Raw genomic sequence first — 13286 nt, forward strand, 5'->3', positions numbered from 1 at the left:
GGGAGCCCCTCCCCTGAAAACTTTATCGACGAAAACCATCTCCGCGGAGATGCTAAAATACGATCTATATAGCCATGCATACTAGTGCAGCCTTATCTTTGGTTATTTCATGTGCTAGGCTCTTATCCCCGTGGGTTAGATAGGATCGATGTTGGGGGTGTTGCCTCCACCCCCCTTATCTTTGGTGTCAGCAAGCGGGTCCTCTACCGATAGCCACTATGAAGAAACCAGTCGGGACAATTCTTCCCGCAACATCATTCCCGTTCCGATATTGAGCGAGTATTCTCGTGGTGAATCATCGCCCAATATTTTATCACTTTTCGTTCAGGCAGCGTTGGTAAGTGCTAACAGGGCTGAGACGCGCTTATCTTGTTTTCACAATCAGCGCCTCTACCTAAATTCGTATCACGCCACCATCACAATTAGTTGTAGGTTTTGGGTTTACATGCCTTGATCGTTGGGTGATAAGCTGGTTTGATCTTTGAGACACTGATGGGCTGCTATCTAAAGGCTGGCAAATCCTCAGATGCGAAATGGACATCTCCTCGGACTGTAAGTTAGAATTTCATGGCCAGTATATATGAGCTTCATAATACGAATACAGAAGCTCTCATTTAATTTAACCATCAACATTTTCCGCAGTCTACTTTGATCTCAGTGCTGTTTAGACCGACTGTTTTGTTTTTGAACTTAATCCTGTCAATTTGAAATCATCACAGATGGCTCCAAACTTTTTGAGGCTGCTCGTAGCCTCGCCAGAAATCAATCCCATCAACCAAAAAGCAAGATCGATACCTATATTAAACCCATTCGATAAATATGGAAGAGTGTTCTTTTTCTCGTGGTTAGGATTCTTCGTTGCGTTTCTCTCGTGGTACTCGTTCCCGCCTCTGGTAAGTCACATTTTTTGGTAGAATCCTCAAGATATATCAGATCTCTAATACATAACCTTTAGTTGGCTGTGACAATTAAAAAGGATCTTCACCTAAGCCAGACCGATATTGCCAACTCTAATATAATTGCTTTGCTAGCAACGTAAGCATCACCCCAATTTCAACAGGTTTCCGGTCTGACTTCTCTAGTCTTCTTGTTCGATTTTTCTCTGGGCCACTATGTGATCGCTACGGTCCACGATTGGTTTTTGTGGGCATATTACTGGCCGGCGCCATACCAACGGCTATGGCATTCTGGGTGCCAGCTTCGTGCCATGTCAGGTTTGGACAACTGGATACTTCGATAAAAACGTCATTGGCTCTGCAAATGCCTTGACAGCGGGCTGGGGAAATGCAGGAGGGGGTATTACATAGTAAGTCTGTCCAGTCTGTCACAAAGCACATCTATTAATACCGGTGTTACAGCTACGTGATGCCTGCGGTCTTCGATTCTCTGGTCCAGCACAGTGGACTTGCTCCCCACAAGGCATGGAGGGTGGCATACATTGTCCCGTTTATCATTATTGTCGTTGTTGCTCTAGGGATGCTATTCACTTGTGACGATACACCCACCGGCAGATGGTCCGACCGTGCCTTGCCCATGGCAGGAGGTTCATCTGATAGCAGCATCAGAGGTGAAATAGATACGCCGTCTTCAGTGTCCATTGCTAAGGATATCAACAACATCGATGAGAAGCACCCACAAACGATTTCAGATATTGAATCTCAGAGCGACGGCACAACATACCTTGACCTTGCCAAGAGCGAGTTTATTGTTCCCCCGACCACCAAGGAGATCATGCACGTTGTTATTAGCCCTCAGACATTCGCTCTCTTTGGAGTTTACGCATGCTCCTTTGGTACTGAGCTCGCCGTCAACTCTATACTCGCGTCATTCTACGAAAGAAACTTCCCTCACCTGGGACAGACGGAAGCTGGAGAATGGGCAGCCATGTTTGGGCTTCTTAATGTTCTATTTCGGCCATTGGGTGGAATAATATCCGATCTAATCTACAAGAAGACTCAATCCGTATGGGCAAAGAAGATTTGGCTTATATTCCTCGGCGTGGCAGCAGGTGCTCACCTCATCGCGATCGGGGTATCGAATCCCAAAACTGAAGCCACCATGTTTGGCCTCTTCGTCGGCTTGGCCGTATTCATGGAGGCGGCCAATGGGGCAAATTTCTCCCTTGTGCCTCATGTGTACCCAGCAGCAAATGGTTCGTTGTTCCCAGCTCAATTACACCTACTTAGGTCCGTTTACTAACTTTATTTCTGCAGGTATCGTTTCTGGCACTGTTGGAGCCGCTGGAAATTTTGGAGGAATCATATTCAGCATAATTTTCCGATACAACGGGACGCATTACGATAGATCGATTTGGATAATTGGTGTCATATGCATCGTTGTCAATATGTCTGTGTTTTGGATTAGGCCAGTTCCTACATTGCACAAATAGGCACTTTTCCTTTCAATTCTGATTTTTTTATTTGCCTAGAATAGCGTTGTTTAAAATTCCGATGGCCATTACTTAGAAATAGAACGAGCCTCAAAACCAGCCTCAAAACCACCAGGTTTATGCCGTAGTTATCATGTGATAAATGAAAGTTCTCATCTTCCGGTCGTTGCTCAACTCCGTCGGTTTTGCCAAGAAAGGCCCCTGAAATCCGTTGTGGTCAGGATTATCAATCACTCCAATTCTTCCAACGAAGACAAAGAAGCGGAGATTGCTTTACTTTTTGCAAAGTCATATTAGATAATCATTAACACGGGGATAGCATGGAGTTAACATGGAGATATGTTCTGGATTTAATATTTATTTTCGAAAGTTTGAATATTTAATGGATTGTCATGCCCCCTATTATTCTACATACCCAGAGACAACTCGCTATTAAATTACAAAATATGTCATCCCAAATCAAGCCCATCAAGATCTATGGCAAAACGGGCCCTAATCCTCTCAAGGTCACCATAATATTCAAGGAGCTAGACATTCCCCACGAAATAGTCACCGTCCCATTCTCAGATATCAAGAAAGCCGAATATGTCGCCATCAATCCGAATGGCCGATTGCCATCTATTCATGATCCTAACACCGGTATCACCTTGTGGGAGTCTGGCGCAATTATTGAATACCTCATCGATAATTACGACCCCCACCATAAACTAAGCTTCTCTCCCGGTTCAGCAGAGTGGCATCATTCCAAGCAGTGGCTTCATTACCAAATGAGTGGACAGGGCCCATATTTTGGACAGGTTATTTGGTTTATGAGGCTTCATGGAGAGAAAATACCAAGCGCCATTGAACGCTACGTAAAAGAGGTTAATCGAGTAACCGCCGTCTTGGAGGGGCAACTTGCCAGGCAACAATTAGCTTCTGGCAGTGATGAGGCATGGCTCGTTGGCAATAAGATCTCTTTTGCGGATCTTGCCTTTCTCCCATGGCATACTATAATGGGCATGCTTCCACCGGACGAATATAATGTCAACAATTACCCGCATGTAAAGCAGTGGCTAGAAAACATGAGTTCTCGAAAGTCGGTGAAAGATGCCATGGAAAGCGTTTCGCTAACAGCATAGTAGCTACTGTTCTATAAGGTAAGTAGGCGCATACGCACATTTTCGAAACCTAACAAGATGAAGGACCACGTTAAGAGGCATTTAGAAAAGAGGACACTAGGAAAGTATGAATGCTGCTATCCAGTTTGCAAGGCTAAAGGGCTACTTCTCGACAACATTATCCTTTTTAAGAATCACGTAGAGATGGTCCACGGAATTAGACTTAGAGAGGAAAAAGATGTATCTTGAATAACTGTTACGGACCACCAGCCTTATTTCACAGCCCTTTTGCTCACCTAGGCTCCTGCAGCTGCCGGGACGTATACTGTAGTCGAGTTTAAATCCATAGTACGCATATTTAATTCCGTAAGCAGCTTAGTACTTTGGCTTTGTAGAACGTTCCAGAACTGTTCTTTCATCTCCTTGGATTGGGAATTTCCTTGGAACCTGCCAGTCTCATGTTCAGCCAACCCTGTATATGGAAATCATGTCCATTTAAATAGGAAATTAGAATCAACGGAGAGGCTCACATTCAGATTTTGTAACCTCCCTGACGTTTTCCCAAGCTCTTTCAACAAGTGTCACTTTACATGTGAGTATCGCACCTCCATCCTGACACTGACAATCTTCGATGGGAAGTTTATCGTTAGATTTTTTGCATTCAGTTGTGCATAGAATCTATTTATTCTTAGTTAGCACTAGCGCATACAATAGAAGTCACACTGCCGTAGGGTGGCCATCATCACTCACAAGTTTGAATCTATACTTGAACCCAGCCACAACCTTTCTCTTCACGTCGCTAATTTCCGTCACTTTCAAATGATATTGAGAATTGTTCTGCATATCTATGTGCAAACGAGCCTTCTCGATCAAGTTTGTTATATCTGTCGAGTTAGGGTCCACATCCTGCCAACAACTAGTACATCGAGATGCCATCACCGAACTGATACTGAACAAGAACGCAATAGTAGTCAGTGGGAAACGCATATCGGGTGGTGGTAAGCCTCTGACACCGGATGCTATTTCAATGACTATAGTTGAGGGGCTAATATCGCTATTTAAAAGAAGTGCAATGCTTAGCTAACAAAGCTGTGTAGATCGCAACCTCATGTTGACTAATGGTCCGAGATGCGACAATTAAATAGTGCGGGTCCGTTCAGTATGACCATTTAAATTCGGATTATAGCTTTAGGAACACTGACCTTATTGGCGTATAAAGAAAGCTGATTTAACGTGTCTTCCAGCGTGAAACATTTGATCTGCTTGGTTGGTTGTGAATGTTACAGACGTGTCAAACGCAGATCTGCTGTTCATGTGGCATTTTTGTATTGGATGCCTTCTGCTAGGTAAGACAGGAAAACATTACTATGTTGGGATACAGTACCGAAGACTCGAGAAGACAACTGAGATCCGTGGCCCGTGCATTATAGTTGGTCGACGCTAAAATGCGCTGGTCCATGATAAATCTCCGCTAGGCTCATCTATACCTCCACAGCACCCACAGGGGATCCAGTTTCGCTAGCGACCGTAAGCATCGTTTGGTAGCTTTCGTTTGGTAGCTTTGGTCAGAAGTGTTAAGTACGGTGCTCCATGGAGCCGGCATTGGTGACCGAGTGTTCGCTAGCTGCCTGTCAAGGCCACGCATGGTGTAGTTCAGCTCGCGTCAGCCACAGCCCCTAATCAGCCACAACCACCTTGCTAAATGATGACATAAGCTAAATTACATCATAATCATTATTGGATGTAGGGGTCTTTTACACTAACCAAAAATGGTTTGTTGCTTTGGCTCGAGGTATTGATTTGTATGGCGACCATGAATGAATTTGCCCGTCATAGCAGCTACAAGGCCGATGACGATTTCCCGCATAGTGGTGAGGCTCTAAAGCTTAGATGAGACCCTTTTATAAGTATCAGGAGTGATAAGAGCTTAATGGTAGAGGTGTGGTAGAGGAACTCTGTTGCACTATAAAAGGAGGCTCTCCGCAAATCAGGCGTGAGGGCGACGAGGCAAACGTGATTTTCTAGTAGGAGGGGTTCTGAGTGTTTAGGAGTGGTCACAGAACACAGCTTATGCAAAAATATGAGAGATGTCAATGCGTGCACAAATTTTAAGATGATTGAAGTCAAAGTACCCATCATATTTTCCTGCACAGTGGGTTTTCCTCTACGTGGGGAGGGACGTTACAAGAGTTTAGATTCTAGAAGAGCTCTTCTACAAGAGTTTAGATTCTAGAAAAGGTCTTCTACGAGAGTTGAGTAGTAGGTAGAAGAGTATTTCTCCGGGAAGATATCGGAGCTTGGCTTTCGGATGTGAAACTACTGCAGTACTCTAAAACCATCATGCCGCCGAGCTGCAAGTAAGTAAATTCAGTCCATTAACAGCAAGGGCAGTCGTCTTTCCATTTCTCCGCCCCACCCCTACTTTTGAGTTTCCTGACTCAAGGTCTCCTTCCGCTCTCGGAGTTTCCGACTCTGAATTTTCTGACTTCCCGCTGTTATCAGCAAGTAATGTCATGGATTTCTTTATATACTTTCCCGAGACCTCTGCCAGGAAAGTCTTGAGTAATGGCGCGGCCCTGGATACATCACAGCACGCTCACCGAATGGGTTCTTCAGGAAATCGCTGGACTCGAGGTAGATTGAGATTGAGAAAATTTGGCCAAGTTGTTCGTTAGCGAGACAATTCAAGAGACCATGGTCTAACTTGTCTGTATCTAACGCTGTGTTCAGCAGCAGCTGGGCGGCAAGACCGTCGTCTGGCATTGTTAGGTTTTGTGTAAAAGCAAGTTAGACTCTTACCTTTATCCCAGATCTGCCAAGGAGGTGTATCCAATGAGCTTGGGCCAAGTGGGCATTGTAGCCATAGATTGGGCTCCCACGAGATCACCATAAACGGGTGATTAGACCAAAAGCTGACGGAGAGTATCCATAAGTTAACATACTGCCCATTAACAATTTTCAGCGGCTTCCGTAGGTGAAGACGGTTCTTGAGCGTACCCGAATCGTGGGTAATGGTGGCCCGCGAGGGTGGTACCAAGAGATTTTGTTATGGCGTATAACGCTATAGCTTTGTAAGAGGAACATGGATACAATCAACCCTGCAGAGACATATAAATAAACGCGAGGGGTGGGCTTGTCTGAGGGAAGATGGCACCACACCGTATAAGCGAAGTCATTGCGAGCGCTTGATGCGTCCGGAGGAAAAGTCATAGTGACTCCTTCGGAAAGGAAGAAGACACGAGCAGGAGGAGAGACAAAGGAGCGACCCTCCCTATACCGCTATCAGTTAACGATATGCAGATGCGGGGTGGGACACATAACATAACCGCAAATATATCCCGCGTTACGTCTAAATGGAGTGATACGTTGGACGCCACGGCCACGACAGCATGGAGAAGGCCCGTGGAACGATGAACAAAACGGATGGTTTTGAGAGACATCCCAAGCAAGTCCGCAGCGAAGGCGAGGTGGTGTGCGGCCAAAAGGGGGATCATGTTGACCACCGCAAGGGTTCCCGCTCGTAGAAGCTCCAAAGCCAGCACAAAATAAGTTTGCTGCGATGTAGGCCAGCTGCACGATGACACCCGCTTGAGTCCATGGCACAAGGGTTCGATGGCGATTGAGGAGCTATGGGTACGTGAGGTCCTTTAAGATACCAGAGGGAGACGTACGTAACGAAAGAGGAGATAAAAGGGAGAAGGTGAACAAGAGCAGTAGGAAAGGTGCCGCCTGCGGCGATTCCATATATTTGAACTATATCCATGCTTGCGAAATATGATGAAATAAATAAAAATGAATGAGGGGGACGTTGGGGCCAGGGTAAGAGCGAGCAATGTGCAGGATCCATAGGAAATAAACGAGCTGACAGGTGCAAGAAAGTGATGCAGAGGCTAAGTTTTTAATCTTGCCGGCCAGGTTTTGAGGTAGAAGTGCACTTTCAAGCTGAAAAGGTCTCACGGATAAGGCCAGCACGAGGTTTAGAATTCATAAATTTCCTCGGCATCAGATTAAGCCCTTTTTAGACTACATCGACTTTCTTTAACCAGGTTTGAGGGAGGATATCAGCGGCTTGTCTGCCCTTAAGAGCGTAGTAGAAGTTGGGCTACCATCACGTTATATAATATAGCTGCTACTTAAACACTCTTAATTTAGTAAAGTTTAATTGCTTAGATAGCTAATAGTATTCTACCCTCTTAATTAGAGGATTTAGCTTATGTTAGTTATAGCATTGTTAATTAAAGATAGGTTGACGCGTTTTAGTGTTTTCGTGTCCGACCTGCTTGGGTGTCCAACTCGCTTGTGAAATACGTTAGATATGTTAGGAAATCATTTATACTCTCTACCCACTTATAAATCGTTAAATCCGCTCTATAAATAAATCTCGGTTTTATAACTATACTATCTCACTATATACTTCCATTCCTATTTACTCAACAATAGCAAGCACGAAGCTCATTATCTAACATGCTGCAGAAACAGCGGTTCCTTTGCTGTTCAAATATTGAAGCAGCTGCGATGTACAAGATACACACTTAACGGCTTCAACAAACGTCTCGGCATTAACTAAAACCCAAATTAACATTGATTCTACCAAGTAATTACCAAGATGGAGAATTTACTAACTGCACCTGCTGGTCTAGTGTGGGTGTTATCATTTGGGAAGTATGTCTTGGCAGTCGTTGGGCCCATGGACTGCCATTTCTTGACAGAATACTTTGTGTGATCAATATACTCGACAGAAGCTTGTTTTGCAACCTGTAATAATAATGAATATTAATATAAGGATATGGGCCATGTATAGTAGCTTACCTGTTGAGCATAAATAGCGAATTGCCAGTCGCTTTGAAGAGTCGTTCCATCCCAGTAATTTCTGTTAACCATGCCGGAGAGTATAGGGATACCGCCAACGGCTTGGACATCCTTGATCATCTTCCGTAGGTAGTGACCAAAAGAGTAGACAACCTCAGATTCACCCGTAGAAGTCGTGATGGTGACGGAGTCTTCACCAATTCCGGGCAGAGTCCCACGGTCAGCAGTGTCAGTGCTTAGGCCGACGTCGTCATTGTGGCCCATCTCAATCACAACCAAGTCACCCTCAGCGGTATCCGATAGTAAAGTGTCCCAGAGGCCCTGGTTGATAAAGGATCGAGTACTAGCGCCCATTTTTGGCTTGGTTGGAAACCGTTATAGACAGATAATCCCCGATATAATAACCCCATCTGAGTAGCTTGTCAGTTGTATTAATTTATGCCTTGATCAGACCCGACTTACCCCTGGAGAGCCCCTGATGCATAGTTTGCGGTTGTACTATCAGAGCAAATGAGGAGCTTTGGTGCTGCCTCAACAACGGCCAGTATGGCACCCAATGCAAGAATGACGCAGTTTGAGGAAGTGGTTAACTTCATTTTGATTTTTTCGAATGGACTGTGCAAATTTACAGTTTCGTAAAGAGATTCATAAAATGCAAACCAATTCTCTCTTATATACGCCGTCGGCAAGTAAATAATTAGCTCGTGTCGTTCAATATAATTTACCTTTCCATAACTGCAGTTTCATAAGTTAGAGTTCTTCCGTTTAGATTAACGATCGTTACTTAACCCCGCATCTTCCTTAAGTGGCACGGAACGCACCGCAATCGCTCCTGCCACATGTGTCATCGCCCGCTGCGGCCTCCTAGCGCATCCGCTATTCCAAGGTGAAGAGCGACAACGGGAATGGCAACCGCACCAACAGCCATTGGAGATTTTCCGACATAGGCCCTATAGCCACCCAATACCTGTCATCAGTGAATCCGCTGATAGACAGTGAGCCGAGTTTAAGGCGCTTAAGGTCGTCAAATGACTGTCGTTAACCAATTGGCAATGTGTAGGTAAGCAAAGATAATGTGGGGTAAGTACTCACCCCGGATTATCAGCTCCGGTTTACTGCGCGATGCATTGCCTTCAAGGACCGAAATCGACAAATCCGCCTGGTCAGTTCCCATTAGCCTTCAGGCGGATCCGCGCCTACATATCTTTGGTGCAGCGCGGCACAGCCTCGAGAGCACATCGTTTCGCGTAGCTCCCCCTGTGATTCATTATCCGGGCTCCAGGTTAGGCAGCCGCAAATAACCAACAGCATGGTATTTACACCGCCTGACTCACCCAATATTGCAGTCACGATTCAGTTTTCTGGTAATTTCATTGGGAGTACGGTAAATTGGTAAATATGTGGACTGCGATGTCTCAGCACATAAAGCTGGCATCAATCCCTTGATAGACTTTTGATTTCTTCCAATCTCCATCCATTAATCCACGATGGCATCCAATTCAGTAGAGGTCTATGACCTCCTCATTTTGGTTGATGCTACTTATTCCATGTCTTCATATCTCCATTCTCTCCAAACATCTCTACCGCAAATTATTTCCATAACAACCGTCACCGATTGCTTCTCGCGGATAGGTCTGCTCGCATACCGCGACTACTGCGACATAAACCTGCTAGAGTGGTCAGGATGGCTCTCTCCGTCATCTTTGTCGGATGAGAAGCAGCCGGATTTGATTGCCAAAGCAAAGAGCCTCGAACCTATAGGCGGAGGCGACATGCCCGAAGCTACCAAGACCGGGTTGGCAAGGGCGTACGAGCTCATGAGACCCGATGCGACGACTATCATTCTCCTCTACACCGATGCCCCCCCGCATACCTTTGCGAATGGCTCAATGAAAGAGAGCTGCTCGCACTTGCGCAATGAGCAAATAGCCCTTAGCAATCCAAATGACAAGAAAGGGCTTTGGCGGGCCATCACAGATGGTGTTTCCAAACCCAAATGGGCCAATGCCGCACCAGTATCATACGGAGGTTTCGGCCATAACTTTGCAGATTGGGTTTCCGCATCCAAATGGCTGTCCAAGCGTTCTGGAGACAAGAAAGCTCAGGTATTCTGTGTCCTTGACCATAGTATGAACTGTGACACTGTTGGTTACTACAATTACCTATCAACGATGACTGGAGGGGCCTGTTTCCGCCTAACTGACTCTGGATCTACTTCAATTTCACAGTTGACGGTTGAGGTGCTGTTGGCCTGGATGGGAGTTGAGAAAGCTCAACTCGTAACGCCCGTCGGACTTCTTCCAGCGCATATGTTGCGGTACAAATCTGTTGAGAAAATAGAGACGCTCGTAGACGAGAAGGATCCCAATGCAGCCCCATTCTTCTTGTCTGATAAATCCGACAAGAAGTTCGGGCCTTCTACAGTCACCGAGCTTCGAGTAACCGCAGACACTCTCGAATCGTATCTTCCAAAGAAATCGACACCTGTTCAGGACTTTGCCAAGCGGTATACAGAAAACCCGCAGTACAGGAAGACTGCCTTTGAAGAGGTCGGGAAACTCATACGTGATGATGTCTCTGCGATATCTCTTAACCCTGTATTCGGCTCACTGTGGAGGGTTGTCTCCAGTGACCGAAAGAATCCTTATCGAGATGAAATAATCACCGCATTCGGCCGTCAGGTGGACAAGATACAAAATGCTGACGAGAAGGCTCGCATGAAGATTTGGCTCGAGGAGTCATACGACTTCACTGCTGAGGCGATGGAGACCATTGCATCAGTGCCAAAAGAACTGCGTTTCCCCTGTGTTTGCCTCGACCCAACAATAGTATTCACACAGGAGGCCGACGACGACGAGGAGGAGGAAAACAAGCCAATCACTTCCCTCCAGCGAAAAGATCTTCTTGAAATCGGCCGCTCCTGCGACTATCGCATACTCCGCCGACTTGGCCGAGTCCTGACACGCCTCACGTATATCAACTCGGTAGAGGAGATGCCGGCTCACATTGCTGCCACGTCGGAGGTGCAGATTCCTAGAATTCCTATGGCCTTGGCGTCGGAGGAATATAACAACTATTTCTGGCGGATTCTACTCCACATTGTGGTGCCAGGGACGATGCTTTCTTCCAGACCCGCAGCATTACTCGCCGCATTGAGCATTCAACTAGGCCTTGAGCCGCTCTTGCAAGTTGCTAACCGTGAGATGATGCGTTGGCGGGATAAGTGGAATGACTTGGATATTCCTGAGACATGGAATACGAGCTGTCTAGGACTATTGCTCGATGCCGATGATGCATATCAGAAGAGAGAGGCAGAGGAGCAAGGAACACAAGTAAGCATCTACCTACTATGCGAAGACGAACCTCCCGCAAAACGTCTTTGCCTTGAAAATTCATCACTAACATACCATTTAAAGGCAAATGAGACCGATACGTCGGATAAGAGGCTGCTAAACCCCCAGGATCGCGCGCTCTTCGAACGACTCGTATCGTACAAAATGCTCGAGTTCAACTTGGAGACAACCCTGCGACCACAAATCGGATGGACCCCCGAAAAGACCACGGTGGCAATGGGCCCAACCGTCATCTGTGTAGCATGCGAGTACCCACGTTCAATCACGATAATGGGCGTAGATGGCAAATGCGGAAAGTGCCTCTGGGCTGATTACGCCACCCCAGAAGCTCGCCAGGAGGCCATAACAGTGAACGCCACGAAGCAAGACGATGAGACGACGCCGATAACTTGGGTTGAATGCGGTCAGAGTACCTGCCGTGCACAATATGTCGTTTATAACCCGGCGAAACTGTCGATCAAACCAAAATGTCACTATTGTAGGGAACATGGCAAGGCGCCTGTGCTCGAGTGCTCGAAGTGCTTGAACAGGGTAATATGGCCTGAAGCGTATCGTCCTGCCGACATGGGGGATTTCACATGTTACGCCTGCACAGCTGGGGTGGGAACTATTGTTGGGGTGGAAACAAATGCCCTCGAGATATCAAAGGAAAGCAACACCGATTGGCTCCTCCGCAACGAGGGTAGCAAGATTTCAGCCCCCTTCACCAAGCGCTCACTCTTCAAAACAATCACAGAGGCCGGCATCAAAGACTTCGTCGAGAAAGTCGAACCGCTCCCTTCCACATCCCAAAGCGACCTCACACTCCACGGCAAGCTCATCCGCAACACCCCCTCCATCGTCGCAGAACTCCGCTCCTGGGTCCTCCGCCGCAAAACCGAATCCGGTACTTGCTCCCTCTGCTTCGTCTCTTTCAAGAAATGCAATCTCATCGCCTCCTGTGGCCGCACCGGATGTTCTCAGCGCGTATGCAAAGGTTGCCTGGCTCATTGGTACGGACTCAATGTCGCGGGGGGTCTCATCAACATCGCCGCCCTCTCGTGCGCATTCTGCCGGCGCAGACCAGTCGCCAAGACGTTTGCGAAGCATGGGTTTGGCATCCACGCTGTTGTTGGGCTGGAAAATGCGGTGAAGGAGGCGGGGGAATGGATATACGCTTGGTGCGAGGGGTGTGGGGTGGCCAAGCAGTATATGCAGCGGGTTTGTGCGAATGGGGCGCCGGAGGAGGTGAAGAATTGGAAGTGTGGAGAGTGTGAGACGGCGAAGGAGGAGGGGAGGTTTAAGTCGTGTCCGGGGTGTACGACGATGGTGGAGAAGGCGGATGGGTGTGATCATATTACGTGTACGGTTGAAGGGTGCGAGACGGAGTGGTGTTTTGTTTGTAGGGGGGTGTTTGATGAGGAGACGATTTATGGGCATATGGAGGAGGAGCATGGGGGGTATGGTGATGAGTAGAGGATTTCTAGGGTTAATGGGTGTTGGGGTTGCGTTATCTGTTATATACCCCTAATAACTGTTGTAATCTTTGCTTTGGATGTATTGCGTATTTGGTGACGTGCAAGTGATAATCGAGGCAGAAGATTATGAATATATAACAGAACGGCATCCAAAGAGTTCGGACTACTGGACACCGCA

General features: G+C 46.7%; 5 protein-coding genes across 5 annotated transcripts; 3 read left to right on the top strand and 2 right to left on the bottom strand.

Moving 5' to 3' along the window:
• Window positions 1–719: 719 nt before the first annotated feature.
• VE01_06010 (uncharacterized protein) lies at window positions 720–2389 on the top strand (the record flags this gene model as incomplete). The annotated part of the gene is made up of 6 exons (XM_018275466.1): window positions 720–893; window positions 956–1035; window positions 1083–1143; window positions 1215–1306; window positions 1359–2152; window positions 2214–2389. 6 exons carry the CDS (start codon window positions 720–722, stop codon window positions 2387–2389), a joined length of 1377 nt encoding a protein of 458 aa, XP_018129614.1.
• A 446-nt stretch (window positions 2390–2835) lies between these two features.
• Window positions 2836–3510, top strand: VE01_06011 (uncharacterized protein; the record flags this gene model as incomplete). The annotated part of the gene is made up of 1 exon (XM_018275467.1): window positions 2836–3510. One exon carries the CDS (start codon window positions 2836–2838, stop codon window positions 3508–3510), a length of 675 nt encoding a protein of 224 aa, XP_018129615.1.
• Window positions 3511–5907: 2397 nt separating this feature from the next.
• VE01_06012 (uncharacterized protein) lies at window positions 5908–6252 on the bottom strand (the record flags this gene model as incomplete). Its single annotated transcript, XM_018275468.1, has 2 exons — window positions 5908–5981; window positions 6090–6252. The coding sequence occupies 2 exons, from the start codon at window positions 6250–6252 to the stop codon at window positions 5908–5910; spliced, it is 237 nt and encodes a 78-aa protein (XP_018129616.1).
• Window positions 6253–7948: 1696 nt separating this feature from the next.
• Window positions 7949–8652, bottom strand: VE01_06013 (uncharacterized protein; the record flags this gene model as incomplete). Its single annotated transcript, XM_018275469.1, has 3 exons — window positions 7949–8052; window positions 8109–8244; window positions 8299–8652. The coding sequence occupies 3 exons, from the start codon at window positions 8650–8652 to the stop codon at window positions 7949–7951; spliced, it is 594 nt and encodes a 197-aa protein (XP_018129617.1).
• Window positions 8653–9438: 786 nt separating this feature from the next.
• VE01_06014 (uncharacterized protein) lies at window positions 9439–13180 on the top strand. Its single transcript, XM_018275470.2, has 2 exons — window positions 9439–11630; window positions 11715–13180. The coding sequence occupies exons 1-2, from the start codon at window positions 9786–9788 to the stop codon at window positions 13104–13106; spliced, it is 3237 nt and encodes a 1078-aa protein (XP_018129610.1). The 5' UTR covers window positions 9439–9785; the 3' UTR covers window positions 13107–13180.
• The last annotated feature ends 106 nt before the right edge of the window (window positions 13181–13286 follow it).

Source organism: Pseudogymnoascus verrucosus (assembly GCF_001662655.1).
Source record: "Pseudogymnoascus verrucosus strain UAMH 10579 unplaced genomic scaffold scaffold_27, whole genome shotgun sequence".
Lineage (NCBI taxonomy): Eukaryota > Fungi > Ascomycota > Leotiomycetes > Thelebolales > Thelebolaceae > Pseudogymnoascus > Pseudogymnoascus verrucosus.

Coding starts and splice junctions, on each gene's coding strand:
- VE01_06014 (XM_018275470.2), top strand. CDS start 9,786: ATGGCATCCAATTCAGTAGAGGTCTATGACCTCCTCATTTTGGTTGAT. Junction 11,631..11,714: donor CAGAGGAGCAAGGAACACAA/GTAAGCATCTAC, acceptor TACCATTTAAAG/GCAAATGAGACCGATACGTC.